Here is a 14,759-nt window from a genome sequence, read left to right on the forward strand (position 1 = left end):
TACCTATCCTAAATGCAAACCGGTCAATTGTCCTAAGTTTTTGTAAAGGGTTTTTAATTTATTTAGCATTGCACTCATTGATCATCGCCCCTTGACGTAACTTGACTAAGGATTAACGCAATTGATATTTGTAGTAATATAATAAAATAAAAAAGGAGCTCAAATCGTGATGAAAACTATAATTATTAACTTTTATTATTATGTTTAAAGAACTTCAATCATCATTCGTCAGTCTGGCATGTCTCCAGTGCCGTCACTTTCTTGTGCCAACTTCTCGGGGTCTTCCATACAACGGACTTTTCCCAACAAACGGTCATTTTCTTCTTTCAAAGCGGCTATAATCTCTTGTTTTTCCTGTAAAATGTTCATAAATCAATTAAGATATACAAAAACATTTAAAGACATACAGATGCATGTAGCAGATGCATGCATTTCACCTCAATCTGCCTGATGGTAGATTTATTATAATTATGCTTCAAATTCCAATCTACTCGTACCGGCCTCTATTTTTTTAATTGTAATATTTAGGTGTAAAAACTATTTGTTACAATTTTTCCTTCTTATGGAAACTTACGTCGATCTTCTGCTTAAACTTCTCGTCCAGTCTTTCCCTGTCCTCCGTGACATGTTTGAGCTTGGCCCGCGCGGTGGCCGGCGGCACGTAGCGCGCAGAGAGTCCCAGGATCGATTCCATTTGGAAGCAACGGGTTCGCGTCGATTTCAGTTCGGTACGCAAGTTGTTGATCTCAGTCAGAAGAGTGCAGTTCTCCTATGGTTTAAACAAAGACGCAAAATATTAAGATAGAGACGATGAAACAAGTGTACAATTCCATTGTGCGTGCACATCGTAGCCCAGTATCTAATTTGTAAGTTGTTTAAAAGATTGAAGTGGTAGAAATAGTTATCTAATAAGCTATCAATGTTTCAAAACATGAATAACATAGGTACATACCATATCCAATCTTTTTTCCATGATTTGAGTGTTTTTTCTTGCAAATGTGCAATAAAACGTTTAACTATTATCGTTATACGTAACATAAAGTCTATTCTTTCAATACGTGTTTTGTTTTTAGAATGCAGTACCTATACCTACTATAAGACCTACCAAGGCTTTCGCCAAAGTTTCCCACTTTGACACGAAACGGCATAAACCCTCACTAAGTTGTCAGTTCGGGAAGTTAGTAGTTTATTATTAACTTATGTTTTAAAAAAGGAATACAAACATCCATAATCTTCCCAATATCTGACTTGGATCCTCCGAGCGACTTGGCGAGCTGTTGCTTGAGCGCGGCGACCTGTTTCTCCAGGTGGTCGCGTTGCCGGTTGAATTCCCGGATCGCCTCATCGTCGGCAATACGACTGCGGACGAAGTCTATGTCTTCTACGTACTTGTGGAATAGAGCCTAAAAGACAATTTTAAATTTTCAATTCCTGGTTTTCAACGAAGGTCTACCGTCAGATTCGAATCTAATCCACCATCGAAGTGTATCTTATCTAAGTATTTATAATATCTTTTTACAATATTTATATTTTTACCCACTAACATATAATATTAATTATTTTTCGGAGGATTTCTTATGAAAAAGGTTCTTTCCGGGCTGGCGAAGGAGTTAAATTTTAAATTACCTTCGGTAAAATATGATCGGCTTTGATTTTTTATTTTGCGCAGAGGTTCTCATCTTTCAAAAGGCAGTAAACTTATCTAATACTAACGGCCAACGCCACTGCTTCGCTCGTGGTACGTACATACCCTAAAACACTTTCATGACAATTTCAAGATTTTCGAAGATAAGACCTTACAAACAAACAATATAATTTTTTTAGAGACTCACTTTAACGTTTAGCTTCAGCTTGGCTGGGTCTTGGAAATTGGCTGTCATATTGTGAAGATCGATTTTAATCTTTTTGAGAGTACTTTTCATAGTCATGTTTCTGTTAGCCTCACTCAGAAAATCCTTTTTGGCAGACAGTAACTTTTCATTCAGCTGATTGATTTTGAGGTCTGGAAGATATTTGAAAATGTTAGATGTTAAATTAGGTGCTAAATGTTTCTTAAGTTGCTACTGTAATGATGATGCAATATTATGATTCTAAAACTATTGTTTGTGTAACTTGTGAAGCAACTACAAAAAATCGGAGGTGTGAAAATTAGTATCTAACTACGACATAAAAGATGACATTAATGCATGCGAGGAGAAAAAAATTACAACTGACTACTGGCTGCAAACATTCCAATTACCGCGGAAGTCTTTTTGTTTTAAAAGCGTTTCGAGCGACACCTCCAGCTCGAGTATACGCTTTTTTTTCTCTTTTATTTCACGTTCCAAGGGTTCTATCTGTTATACAAAATGTAAAATTTACGTTCATTTTGGTAAAATGTTACAGCTGTAAGTTTTTTCGTAGTGGACGTCTATTTTTCTAGGGATTGTACCTAACTACAAAAAATTTATTTCGTACCGAGATCGTGTTTAACATTTAATAATTTTAGTTCCTCATTTTCCATATCGTCGATTTGCACTTTTAATTCATTAATGATTCGTTGTTTAGGCTCAATCTATATATTTCCACATAAAAGCAGTTAAATATTTTGGAATTAGACAGAAAGATCAAAATAAATATTAATATAAATCAAAATATTTACTCACCTGATTTTTCAGTTCAGTTATCTTAAAATTCAATACAAATTTATATTTTTCAAGCTCTTGCTTTTTTCTTTTCAATTCGTATATTCTTTTTTCTTTGTCTTGTATAGTACTATCTCTTTCCGATATTTCTTTCTTGAGATCTGCCACGTCACGTTCTAATGTCGAGATAACTTTTTGGAACTGTTTGTGTTCAGCTGAAATAATATTTGTTAAGGTTTTTAGACCACTTTAATATTTATTTAGAAACAAACTATGTGTAGAAATAAAACAAAAAAACCTTTCAGTTGCGACACTTGATGTTTGAATTCATCAATTTCTTTGTTGGCGCTTATCAACTTCTTCTTCATAAGCCCCGTCTCCCCTTTGAGCCTAACGTTGGCATCTTTTTCCTCCTTCAGTTGAACTTCATACGCTGTCCGGATTTCAATGATCTCACGGTCGGCGTCTTCTTCGATCGACGCTTTTATCGTTTCATGTTCTTTTTTCTCCATATCGGCTTGTTCTTGTAGCTGAAATAAGATTTTTTTTATAAATGGTCGAGTGAAGTTTGTGTTAAATCACGAAATGATATAACTCAGTTAGGGCCTTGTGGCGACATATCTACGCCACTCGCCACAACATCAAATCACACAACAACTGTCAATCATCGCGAAGAAATTGACGCGCTCAACCAATAGCAGCGAAGAATCTAAGACGCGATTTCAAAGATTACATGGATTGGAGCATAAATACAACCTCCGACACAACATCGTCGGAGCCGCGGTTCCCCAGGCATAACACCTAGCCTGGCGGAAGATCTTCCCTTTGGTGGCGGTCGAGCCGAATCATCGCTCCCGCTACAGCCTCTTCACTAAAAAAGGCGTTTGACAAACGTCGTCGTCGGAGGCGTCGCAAATGAAATGTAGGTTTTTTGAATTGACAAGTTTACTGAACAAGGATTTCTAGTTTACCTCTTGCAAAATCAAGTCCTTTTCCTCCAACTTCGCTTCAAACATATCATTCATTTCTCTCAGCGCCTGTCGTTTACTTTCTGCCAAATTATCTAAGCGTTCTTCATAATCTTTTCTCATCCGAGCAGTTTTATCTTCCAAATTCTGGAAAACGACAAGTACTACAAGTATATTATTCATGAAATCATGTAGGCTTTTCTATATCGATATCCGATGTTGTTTCCTTAAGATTAAATTTTAAGAAAATCAACAAAGTAAGACTTTAAAATATTTCCATCATATCAATAGCGATTGATATGCGAACTTTACACTAGGTGACACCCAGACTTTCTTGTAAAGTTTTGTGTACGACAAATATCTACACAGCGGTAGAGTTCGACAGACCTGTGGCAACATCTCTCGGGAAACGTTGATGTCCATAACTTATTCTTACCAAATTTCGGACCGTTGTGTTGTACCCTAGTTAGATGAAAGTATTATTGATGCCAGAAACATACCTGGTACCTGTCATACTCGCTGATAAGCCTGATATTGAAGTCGGCTTCCAAAGCCTGCAGCGTTCTTTCGTGCCCCGACCGCAGCTTGGCGATGTCTTGTTGGATCATGCCGATCTCGTGGGTATGTTCGTTTTCCATTTGCTGTTTACAGTTATTCAGTATAATAATTTAAAAAAATCAGATTGCAAATCATAAAGGATTTCAACAATAATAATCATCGTCCTGGTATTAGTCCCACTATCGACAAGGATCCTGGAGTGGGCAGATCAGGTTTTTATGCGAAGAGACTCGCTTCTAGCTTAATTAAAGGGGAACCTACGTTCAATTCATGGTTCAATATGACATCACATATCTAATCACAAAAAATTTCAAAAACATTTGCATATACGTTGTACACGTATTTATTAATTTCTATAACGTAGAAAATAAGGACTTTTTAAGGCTGTTGACTCTGCCTACCACGCAAGCAATATAGACGTGATAATATAATGACTTGAGGGAAATGAACCTAGCTGACGTGTGTTCGTTCTGTCATTAGTGCTGACAGAACGAAATTGCTAGACAATAAACGTCTCGCACCTCATTCTTCTCTTTGAGCTCCTCGATGGCCGCGCAGTAACCTTCATGAACTTCCTTCAGCTTCTCCGCCTGAGTGGCTTCAGCTTGCCGGAGTTGATACGTGTGCTCCGTTTCCAATTCACTCATTCTTGTGCTAAGCAACTGAAAAGAAAGTTCGGTGATTATAAGCAGATAGGTATAGATAATTATTATAGAATTAAGAAGTCTCGTCTGTTTGAAGTCCGTCAAAAATCAAAAACAATCTGAAAAGCGAAGGAAGCTAGCCGCAGTTGGGTGGAAAACCGCAAAGTTCATTTTAAAACGTATGCGGACGAAAGAGAGAATGGACTCTTGCATGTATATTTTCGTAGGGACATTTATTTTTTCGGTACTTACATTTATATTATTGAGCTTCTCCTGCAAGTCTTTCTTACTGATCAATATCTCTTTGGAGTAGGAGAAATCTTTATCGAGGGCTATGGCTCGCCCTTCGGCATTTGTAAGTCGCCACAAGCATATTGACGCATCCTCTGCGACCGATATCAGAGTCTGATCGTCGTAAGCTAACGCTATACACGTAACCTTCTTATTGTGCATATGAAACTCGTTATATATAGCTTTGTCTAACAAAGGAAGCTGGACCGAGGTGACGCCCCCTTCACCACCAGTAATAAAGAGCATCATGTCTGAACGAGACAGCAGTATTGTGTCCAAAGGGCATCCGATCAGCCCCAGATTCCTTCTGATTGTATTGGAACCAATCTCTTTGATTTCGCCATCAGAACCAACGGCGAAAGTAGTTTTGCCAAAGCTGAAACAATAAAAGTAACATAACGGAAGTCAACAAATTATAATGTTTAGATGTTCATATTGTATGTAAAATAAAAAAATGGATGCAAAGGAAGTGAGCGGCAATTAAAGAATTTTAAAAGAATGCTACTTTGATTTATTATAAACCTGTTGACGGCGCAAGCGTTGAATTGGTTGGTTTTGAGTATGACTTCGCCGACTCTTTGACCGGACGACATGCCCCATTCATAGACTGCGCCTTCTGTGCCACAGGACACTAGTGTTAGGTCGTTCTGAGACCATGCCAAGCACGTTATCTAAAAAGGAATACAACTATAATGTAATAATGAATCAGTAAACATACATAGTACAAATAAAATCAAAAGGACCGCAATTCTAATTTGGCTTTTATTGTGTTTTATTGCTAAAAATTATTAAAAAAACGCGATTTCAGCGGTAAATGTGAACCTTGTTAAATCAGAAGTTTCCGATACTGCTACGAAAAAGAAGCCTTTACCTTGCCGTTGTGTCCTTTCAGATTATACACATTTTGAAAACTGACTGATGAGAATACTTGTATCACTTGACCGTTAACAGCCGCGAAAAGATGTCCATTGGAGCTAAACTTGGCTTTATCACAGTTTCTGATGGGGAACTCTCGCATCACCTCAAAATCGTCTATCAGCACTACCATGAACCTAAGTTTGTCGGAAAATCCTACGATTGCGAATAATCCTAGAACACAAACCAATTATAGCATGTTACAAACTAAATGAGGAAATACTACCTATAGGTACTGCAAAAACGTTGGCTACAAAATGTGCATGAGCCGCATAATAAAGGCAGCACTTTATTATGCACGGCACATGCTTATTTTATGTGTAAAGATAATGAAAAATATACATTTAGTGACAGAAGTGAGTTTACATACCAGTAGGATGCAAAGACACACAGTGTATTTCCTCTTGGTACAATTTGATCATCTCGACGTCATCCGTCATATAATTCCAGATGCGAATGCTCTTGTCTTGCTCGCCAGAAGTCATAAAAATAGGTTTCCAAGCGCACATCGACAGGGAATTGATGCGGCCATAATGCATCGCGGGACCAAGTTCCATGAACGCTATTTCTGGGTTCTATAAGTTACACCAATCAAAGGTTATAAGTAAAAATAACACATCAGTATGTAGGTATCTATAACACATCAGTATGTAGGTATCATATCTAGGGGCAATTACCGTTAAAGAACATTGTTGTGCGTGTTTATGTTTATACAACAATCTGAAATCATAATTTGGTCTGGATTTTTGATATCATACACCAACTATGGGGAGTATGATTTTTTTTTCTGTTATCGAAGGGAAATTACTTACTTTTAACGGACGACTAATGTCAACTAATATGCCAGCCTGCCCTCTAAACCCCCCCCCCCCCCCCTGTGCAATTTTAAGGGCATAATTCCACCACAAGAGTATGGACTTTACCGTGTATTCTCTATTTAAAATACGGCGTAAAAGACAGAAAGTAAACAAATTAAAACAATAAAACTTACAATATGTTATTAAAAATCCGGTGCATCAAGGCATCATCACATAACAAGGCAGATTTACCTACCTGCAGCATATGTTGTGCAAATATCTTAACATAGTACAACTGTTTCCTCAACGTGGTAATCAGTAGGGTTTCTTGATTAGGATCGATCGCAATATGCTGGATGGCATCTAAAGGCGACCAAGTAGGGTATTCACGTGTATGTCTACAAGTAGGGTGAGAAGATTACTAAGACCATATTCATCAACTCTTAATATAATCAATTAATGAAACAAGTAAAAATATTTACTTGTAAGATTTCTTGGATATTCTAAAAACGTTCCTTTTCCTCCAGTGATGCGGTGTCTCTTTCTCGAACACGTGCACGTAACCAGGCCCACACGCAAATGCAAAACCTTAAAAATTCATATAAATTAACTAGTTTGTTAAATTCATATAGACATTCATGGAAAAAACTGAAGGAATGAAATCTGAAGACTCTTTTACTTCTTTTTTAATGTATCACCATAAGTATCATAGTTAAATGAGGAAAGTATGAAGAATGAATGTAAAAAAATACTTAGGTAGACTTTTCTCCTTACCTTTAGCAAAATTGGCAAACGATGTGACTGGGTGACTTTCTGTGAAGACAGTTGATTCAGCCGGCGTTTCCTGTTTACTTGAAGTAGTGCTGGCCTTCTCACCTTCATCAGCTGCTCCCCTATTGTAGGTGCAAGCATCATCAAGTTTTTTTTAATAACTGCATTAATTATTCTCTAGCTATGTACTTTTTGTAAAATAGCTTTTGACTATATTATAATTTTGAACTCCTTCGGCTATTAAAAATGTTGAACATTAATTGAATCATGTGTTTGGTTCGAGTTCGACTTGTAAATAATTATAATTTCAAAATATGTATTTCTTACCTACGTATATCAATGGATAATGCTAATGTTCATAATGAATCGAATGTGGTTTCGATGTAGGTATTTATATATTAGCGGTGTTATTCACTAAAGTCCACAAAGCAAATGTCTTATCTTTCCTCTCCCTTACTAACTTTGAGGTTAACTGAATAGACACATAGAGAAAATAAGACATGCCAACGTTTGTGAATTACTCCCAAGGTGTGTTTGACTTTTTAGCGTAAAGTTCTATTTAATATTAGGGCAGCCAGTGTTACAAGTCAAATTAATACGTACTCGGTTTCTACTTTCTTCAAGGCCATCTCCATGACTTCAACTGCTTGGAACACGCAGTTTTGGCGCAGTTCTCCATTTTCCACCATCATAATAACTCCGTTATCCGTCCCAAACATGATGCGGTCAGGCGTGAGCCACATGCAACCAGTTATGTTGATCTAGGCACGAACGGAACAATTTTGCATAAGTGTTCAATGGCAATAAAAAAGAGAGAAAATTGCTAGAACTATTTGCTAGGTCCGCAAACATTTTGCTTCGAATTCTTTGGCTCATTCGGAGTATTTGATGAAGTTCAAATATTTTGTTTCGTCATCAAAAACCTCACCAAAGCTTTCCCCCTTTTTTGGAATAATACTAGACCTTTCATTTTCATATAAGTAACGAGGGTGTTTATGATTTAATCAATGAACTTCTAGCCACCCAAGAACGTGAAGGTGAACGTTCAAACCAACTTACGTTTTCAGCTTTACACCAACCCCATTGGCGCCATACAGTTTCTGATACGTTCATGATGCGAAATGTGTAGGGGCCTGTTATCACAACCAAAGTAGCATCGGATGGATTGCACTGAACCTGAAACAATACGCCACTAATAATGAAACAACATTTTTAGCCACAATATAAATATAAAATGATGATCTGTGTGATTTGCCCCGTATATATTTATATGTATATATTTATTTATTTAATGTAAGCGATAAAAAAATTACATGAAAAGATGAAAACATAGGTAAGAATATGAAATAAGGCTCTAGACTTGAGATATATTTATATTTAATACTTACACTCTCAACTATTCCTTGACCATTTGGATTCTGAGCTTTTGCATGACTTTCGACTTTTCCTTTGTCCCAATTATAATAATACAGCCACCAATCTGGTTCACCAGTAATAGCCACTAAGTACTTGGAGTCGAATGTAAATTGCACGCATGCAAACTCTTTCGCAGTTGAATTTTCAAATGGCACGGTAAGTATTTTACGTCTTTTGTATGTTGTTAGATCGTAAATAGTTATGATGGGTTTCTGGCCTTCTTCAGCAATTTCGTTCAAAGCCAACCACCGCCTAAAATAAAATCTTCTGAATAAACAAGGATGGCCAACGAAATCATAATTTCTGTGTTCATTTCGTTACCTATTCTTTGTCTTGAATATTTGGTAAGGTAATACAAACCTGTTTGGGGCCAATACCAGGGACTTGATTGGTTTATGTTTATCCTGAAGCCTGATGAACTTCTGCTTCTTTTGTAAGTGGTTGTGGATGACTATGACACCTCCGGCCGGGTAAATGATTTCAGATTCCGTAAGATAATGCGCGTTGTATCTGTAAGACCATGTTTATAACTAAGAACAATTTATTCCATTTATGCAATAATAAAACCGAATTAGTTAAGAAAAGTTTGGTGAAGTCTTACTGACTTTTAGTAATAAACACTGTTGTTGTGGAGGTCGGTATGAATTTCCTCTATGGATGGATTGCATGCATGAATGGAATATGCTAAATGGGTACGTAGTTCGAAAAAAATACCTATAAAAACAGCTCATTTGAGCGATGCCTAATTTTGAAAGCGAACAGGAGAAAATTTTCTAATATTTACGAAAATAAGAGTCCAGGAAACATTTACTTTATATATCCTATATCCTAATTATTATTCATCCTGAGTTCAATAGAAGTCTTTGCTATTGCTTCTTTTTATTACAAGAACTCAGAAAGCAATAAATATCTAATATTAAAAAACAATAAAAAGAAACTTTAAAAAAACACTAAAAAGTTATAAATAATCGAAAATTAAATTAACAATACGTCGTACCTAGACGATTAGTGGGTTACTAACTTACTACCTACCCTACACCGGCTCCAGAAATTGATGTAGGTTAGGTAGATACCAACCCGCTAATCGCCTAGGTACTGTCGTATTGTTAATTTAATTTTCAAACATTATTAGCACTTTCCTGTTTTTAAATTATTTATTTGATCCTTTTTAGTGTGAGTAAATTTACGTGATAGTGCCAAACATCTGCTCATTTCTTCTTTTTTAAGCTCTGCTCTCTGCTTCTCTTTTTAAGCTAGCTTAAAACGCTGCTGAAAACTGGTTTTTATAATTCACTTTTACAATCTATATAAATATGTATGATGAATGAATGCTGAACTGTCAATACTGTTGATTTTTAATGTGTTCCTTATCTATATACCTACATAGGTAACATATAATATCTTCCACATTTATGACCAAACCTAAACTAAATATCTATGGGACCAACCGGACACTCTATTCTTTTAAATACATACATATAATCACGTATATATGCCTTGCGGGGTAGATAGGCCATGTTCACTAGCGACTCGTTGTTGTGAGACGTAAAGGAGGACATTTGTATAATGTTTTTTTCCGAGTAGATCATACTCTTATGGTACAGAGGTTAAATATGGAACCATGATCGAATCATATCAATTTTCCCTAGTCACGACAGTCGGTTTAATGTAATTACCTACCTACCGGACTTTCCATAACAGAATCATGGTCAAAGGCAAACCCAGAGTGTGCTTAGGGAAGGCTCTACTCAAGATAAATGCCAGGTCGATTATAATTATAAAATTTGAAATTTACACAACTTTTAGGAATTAGGTCAGTTGGTCGAGTGATGATGGTGCATTGCTGTTATTAAAACTTACTGGATATCAGTTCGAAGTCCATAAAAGATGCGCGCCGAAAGATTTGGAGACGTTGTAACGGCAGCCATGATTAATAAAAACTAAACTAAAACAATTATAATAAACAATAATAAACCTAAACAATATATAATATTATTATCACTGGTTATTCGAATAAAAAAGTCTTCGTCGTTTCCATGGTTACCCTGTAAATAATAGACTAGGTTTATTTTCATGAACATTGCAATAGATGAGGCAAAAGCATACGAAATGAAACATTCACGCGATGGATAAGGACAAAAAAAGGATTTTAAGGATCTCCAAATCACATATAGTAGGTACCTATAAAACAAAGTCGCTATTTTAGTCTGTTTGTCTGTATGCTTAAATCTTTAAAATTACGCAACGGATTTTGATGCGGTTTTTTGTAACAGGTAGAGTGATTCAAAAGGATGGTTTTTATGTATAATTTTTTCCGAATTTTGCACCCGTGCGAAGCCGGGGCGAATCGCTAGTAGAAAATAAAATATACCTACTCTTATTTAAAAAAAGCAACATAGTACGACGTAACAGTTAAAATTCTTTAGATATTTACATAAAATATCTACTATTCCTACATCTATTGTAACAAACTGCGCATTCACGTACCTTTATGAGCGTTGACCATTTAACGGGCTGATTGGTGCTCAATGTCGTCTGCGGTGGCATCCGCCTTGCAATTCCCGAGATAAGCTGCAGCTTCCTTCGATGTTTCTTGCTGTACTTCATTCAAGATATGCTGAGCTCTTCATTTGCAGAAGATTTTTGAGGAAAGATGTTTCCACAAACGACTACATTAGGTACGTATAAAATCACGACTCTTTCACAGAGGGGAAGGCAGAGGCTAATCTTTCCACTTACAACGATCCCTGCATTTTTCGAAAGAAGATCAAAAGTAAATGACTACTTTTCATCTTCTTTCTTTCATCCACATGCATAATCACATCTCTTCTCATCAAGCAGGTAGTTAACTAAGCAGATTTTTCCTCCTGCCGTTACATCCTCACGTTCTCTGGAGAGGAGCCAGGGGTCGAAAGCAGGTTAACTAAGCAAATATACAAGAATTGTGAATAAGATCTTCGGAAAGGGAAGGCCAAGACCAATTCCTTGATTAAATCGGGTTAGCGAAAGGTGTACCGTTAATCACAAAGAGCAATTAGAGAATAAATTTTTATTCTGCAATTGTGCAGGTACCCCCAGGTACCCAGGTTTTCAAATTCCTTTACCCATTTATTTTCAGTTTCCTAAAGATGACTCAGTGGTTGGTAGTTTATGTAGATAACCCGATTTTTTGTTAAAAAAAAGTTGGTGTACTAATCTAAACTGCGTGACATACTTCTACGTGCAGTCTGCAATGCTAATTCAACGGTCTGGTTTTCGCCTTACTTTATTTGTACAGTTTGCTAGTAGTTACACTTACACACTTTCTCTTTATGTTTGTATTTACATCTCAGTATCTGTCCTATACTTATAACAAGGCACATTAGTATTTAATAAAAATAATTCAAATTCAAAACTTTTCGTTCCATTCCTTCTTGTCTTTCTCTTGTCCTTAAATTCGCTAACTGCTTTCCACTAGCCAGATGGGACACAGAACACCAGTATGGGTGGAAACAAGATGAAACTTAATTTTCATAAAAAATGCCGCATTCTTTATTTTCTTTACTACTATACATCACAAAGCTACAATTAGATAATGATACGCAATGCGAAGAATTATGTCAACACCTTTTTTCACGAAAGCTTATCTACAATATTACGATTTCCAGCGAGTGAAACAAATAATGATTTAATTGGTAATTCATTTTGTAAATAAATAACAATAAATAGAGTTTATGAATCAATAAAGCAATTGAGCAAGATATCTATGAAGAGACTCTTTAAACGATTTGGTTAAATTAGAACAATTGATGATGTAGTACAACAAAATTGTTGTGTCTTACTAATCCATGTCATCTGTCTATACTGTAAGCCTTTAGACATCTATGTAAACTACGTCGAGGCTTTTGACCTCACATTAATGTCATTATTTCGGTAAAATATTTTATCTGACAATACAAAAGTTGGCATCGTATTGACGTATGAAAAAATATACTTTTAACCTCTTATTGAATGAAGAGGTAAAATCAAAAAATATAAGTTGCAGCGATTTGATACAAAATAATTCTGAACGCATTCACTAGCGTTTATTACAACCAAGAGAATTGTAGCTGTCGTTTAATTGACTCTTCACAATATCTGATTTGCGGGACCTGCCTTATTGCAGTTAGTCGCTACTTGATTAATGGTGCATGGCACACTTATGCCATTATCTTTCATTAGTAGGACTGAATCCATCCACCACAGTATAAGCCGAAGAAGAAAAGCATATATTATAGTAGTCAGAATAGATTCCAAAAGCATTAATCATTACCAGTATGCTCAATTAATTAAAAAAATAATAATAAATTAATCTAGATCAAATACTTTCACCATACAGTTCCGCATCATATGCTAACGTCGTACCTATGAGAATAATAAAAGAGATTCTGTCTTAGGCAGTAAAAATAGTTTGGTACCAGCCAAACATGCTTGGAAGGTTGATTGAATGTTTTAACAATCTTATGTATCTTCTTTTTTCTCTGACTTCTCTATCTTTCTTATAATAAATATGACTTATGTAATAATAGCTGAAACCAAATAACGCATGTCGTCAGTAAGGTAGCCCCATGAAATTTAAGTGGGCTATTGGATCGATAACACGATCGCGTGTTAGGAATGGTGTTATTTTGGTGGCTAACTAAAATGCCTACAGAAGAACCAAAGTCAGCTAGCTATACATACATAGAAAATATAGCCTTTTGAATATGAATCGTTTTAGCTAGTCATGCAATGGATCTTTAAAAAATTTTCGTTATAGGCAACTCTGCTGCTAGATAGCTAGGTACTTATTTCTGCTTAAATTTATCATCGGCTTTTCTTTTTAATTATATTGTTAAGTTTATACGACAGGCATCCTACCTATCTATCTAGCACTTCAGTTGATAGTTCATCCTCTGAAGTTCGAATAAAACCCTTTGGCAAATTTTCTTTCTTTCTTCGAAATTGTTTTCGGTAAAATAATAATATTATTTTTATCGAAATTCTATTTCGATAAGAAATAATAAGTCTATGAAGACCTATAAATATACGTCTATCTACCTGGAGTAAAACTATGAACCGTTAAATACCTACTGCTTACTTTACAAGTAGTTATAAATTAGTTATACCCATTTGTATGTAGTAGTATGTAGTTAGCGACATTTGAATCTTACCTGAAAACAATACTGTTGTGCAATATTGTGGTTGACATTATGTACGACTAAATGTACTTCGATGTGTATAATGAATATTTCCAAAGTTTACACGACCTTCGCCTTTTCTGCGTGTGACGCGGTTTATTGTACCAACAATGGCGTCATCACAGATTTTATAATAAGTAGCCTTATTGGTATTCCATTTGGAATAGTTATCCTTAAGGCATAAACATTTTAGAATCACATTGAATATAATTTACACCGATGAGAAATTAACGAGATTCTATTAATACATGCACTTAATTTGATTTTTCTAATTAATTTTATGAGCATTGCGGAATGCTCTACTCTACGACTTCGCTTTTGTTATTAGTTGTTAATGTGTGATAGCTTAAACCTTTTTTCATTAAAAATTTTATATTGGGACGTATCTTATTCACAGTTCATAGTGATGGAGGACATTTAGAAGGCAACTTCAATATCGTATGCTGATACGATTGATTCCACACTTTTATGGTGTAAATCATATCTCTATGATATGACGTGCTGTGCACATAAGGGCATGATCCGCATGATGCAGTGATTCGGTAGGATGCGTCAGCGAATCAGTTGTTCAGTGCGG

The 14,759-nt window shown here is 35.8% G+C and overlaps 1 protein-coding gene across 1 annotated transcript; it reads right to left on the reverse strand.

The window, feature by feature from the left end:
• Positions 1-164: 164 nt before the first annotated feature.
• On the reverse strand, positions 165-14,733 carry LOC106135497 (cilia- and flagella-associated protein 57). Its single transcript, XM_060951580.1, has 24 exons — positions 14,156-14,733; positions 11,472-13,531; positions 10,845-10,924; positions 9,345-9,494; positions 8,957-9,236; positions 8,628-8,744; positions 8,172-8,329; positions 7,572-7,690; positions 7,280-7,385; positions 7,054-7,195; positions 6,371-6,575; positions 5,957-6,174; positions 5,608-5,756; positions 5,047-5,461; positions 4,672-4,812; positions 4,093-4,233; positions 3,596-3,739; positions 2,923-3,154; positions 2,646-2,839; positions 2,240-2,336; positions 1,833-2,002; positions 1,224-1,403; positions 575-769; positions 165-354 (listed from the first exon to the last, which is right to left on the reverse strand). The coding sequence occupies exons 2-24, from the start codon at positions 11,589-11,591 to the stop codon at positions 229-231; spliced, it is 3,879 nt and encodes a 1,292-aa protein (XP_060807563.1). The 5' UTR covers positions 11,592-13,531; positions 14,156-14,733; the 3' UTR covers positions 165-228.
• Positions 14,734-14,759: the final 26 nt, after the last annotated feature.

This window comes from Amyelois transitella, chromosome 3, assembly GCF_032362555.1.
Source record: "Amyelois transitella isolate CPQ chromosome 3, ilAmyTran1.1, whole genome shotgun sequence".
NCBI classification, from domain to species: Eukaryota; Metazoa; Arthropoda; class Insecta; order Lepidoptera; family Pyralidae; genus Amyelois; species Amyelois transitella.

What these genes read in the sequence shown, in the direction of transcription:
- LOC106135497 (XM_060951580.1), bottom strand. Translation starts at nt 11,591, where the DNA reads ATGAAGTACAGCAAGAAACATCGAAGGAAGCTGCAGCTTATCTCGGGA. An exon ending in GCGAGTATGACAGGTACCAG is followed by an intron (nt 3,740 to 4,092) that starts GTATGTTTCTGG and finishes GTCGTTTTCCAG; the next exon opens with AATTTGGAAGATAAAACTGC. An exon ending in AGGACTTGATTTTGCAAGAG is followed by an intron (nt 3,155 to 3,595) that starts GTAAACTAGAAA and finishes ATCTTATTTCAG; the next exon opens with CTACAAGAACAAGCCGATAT.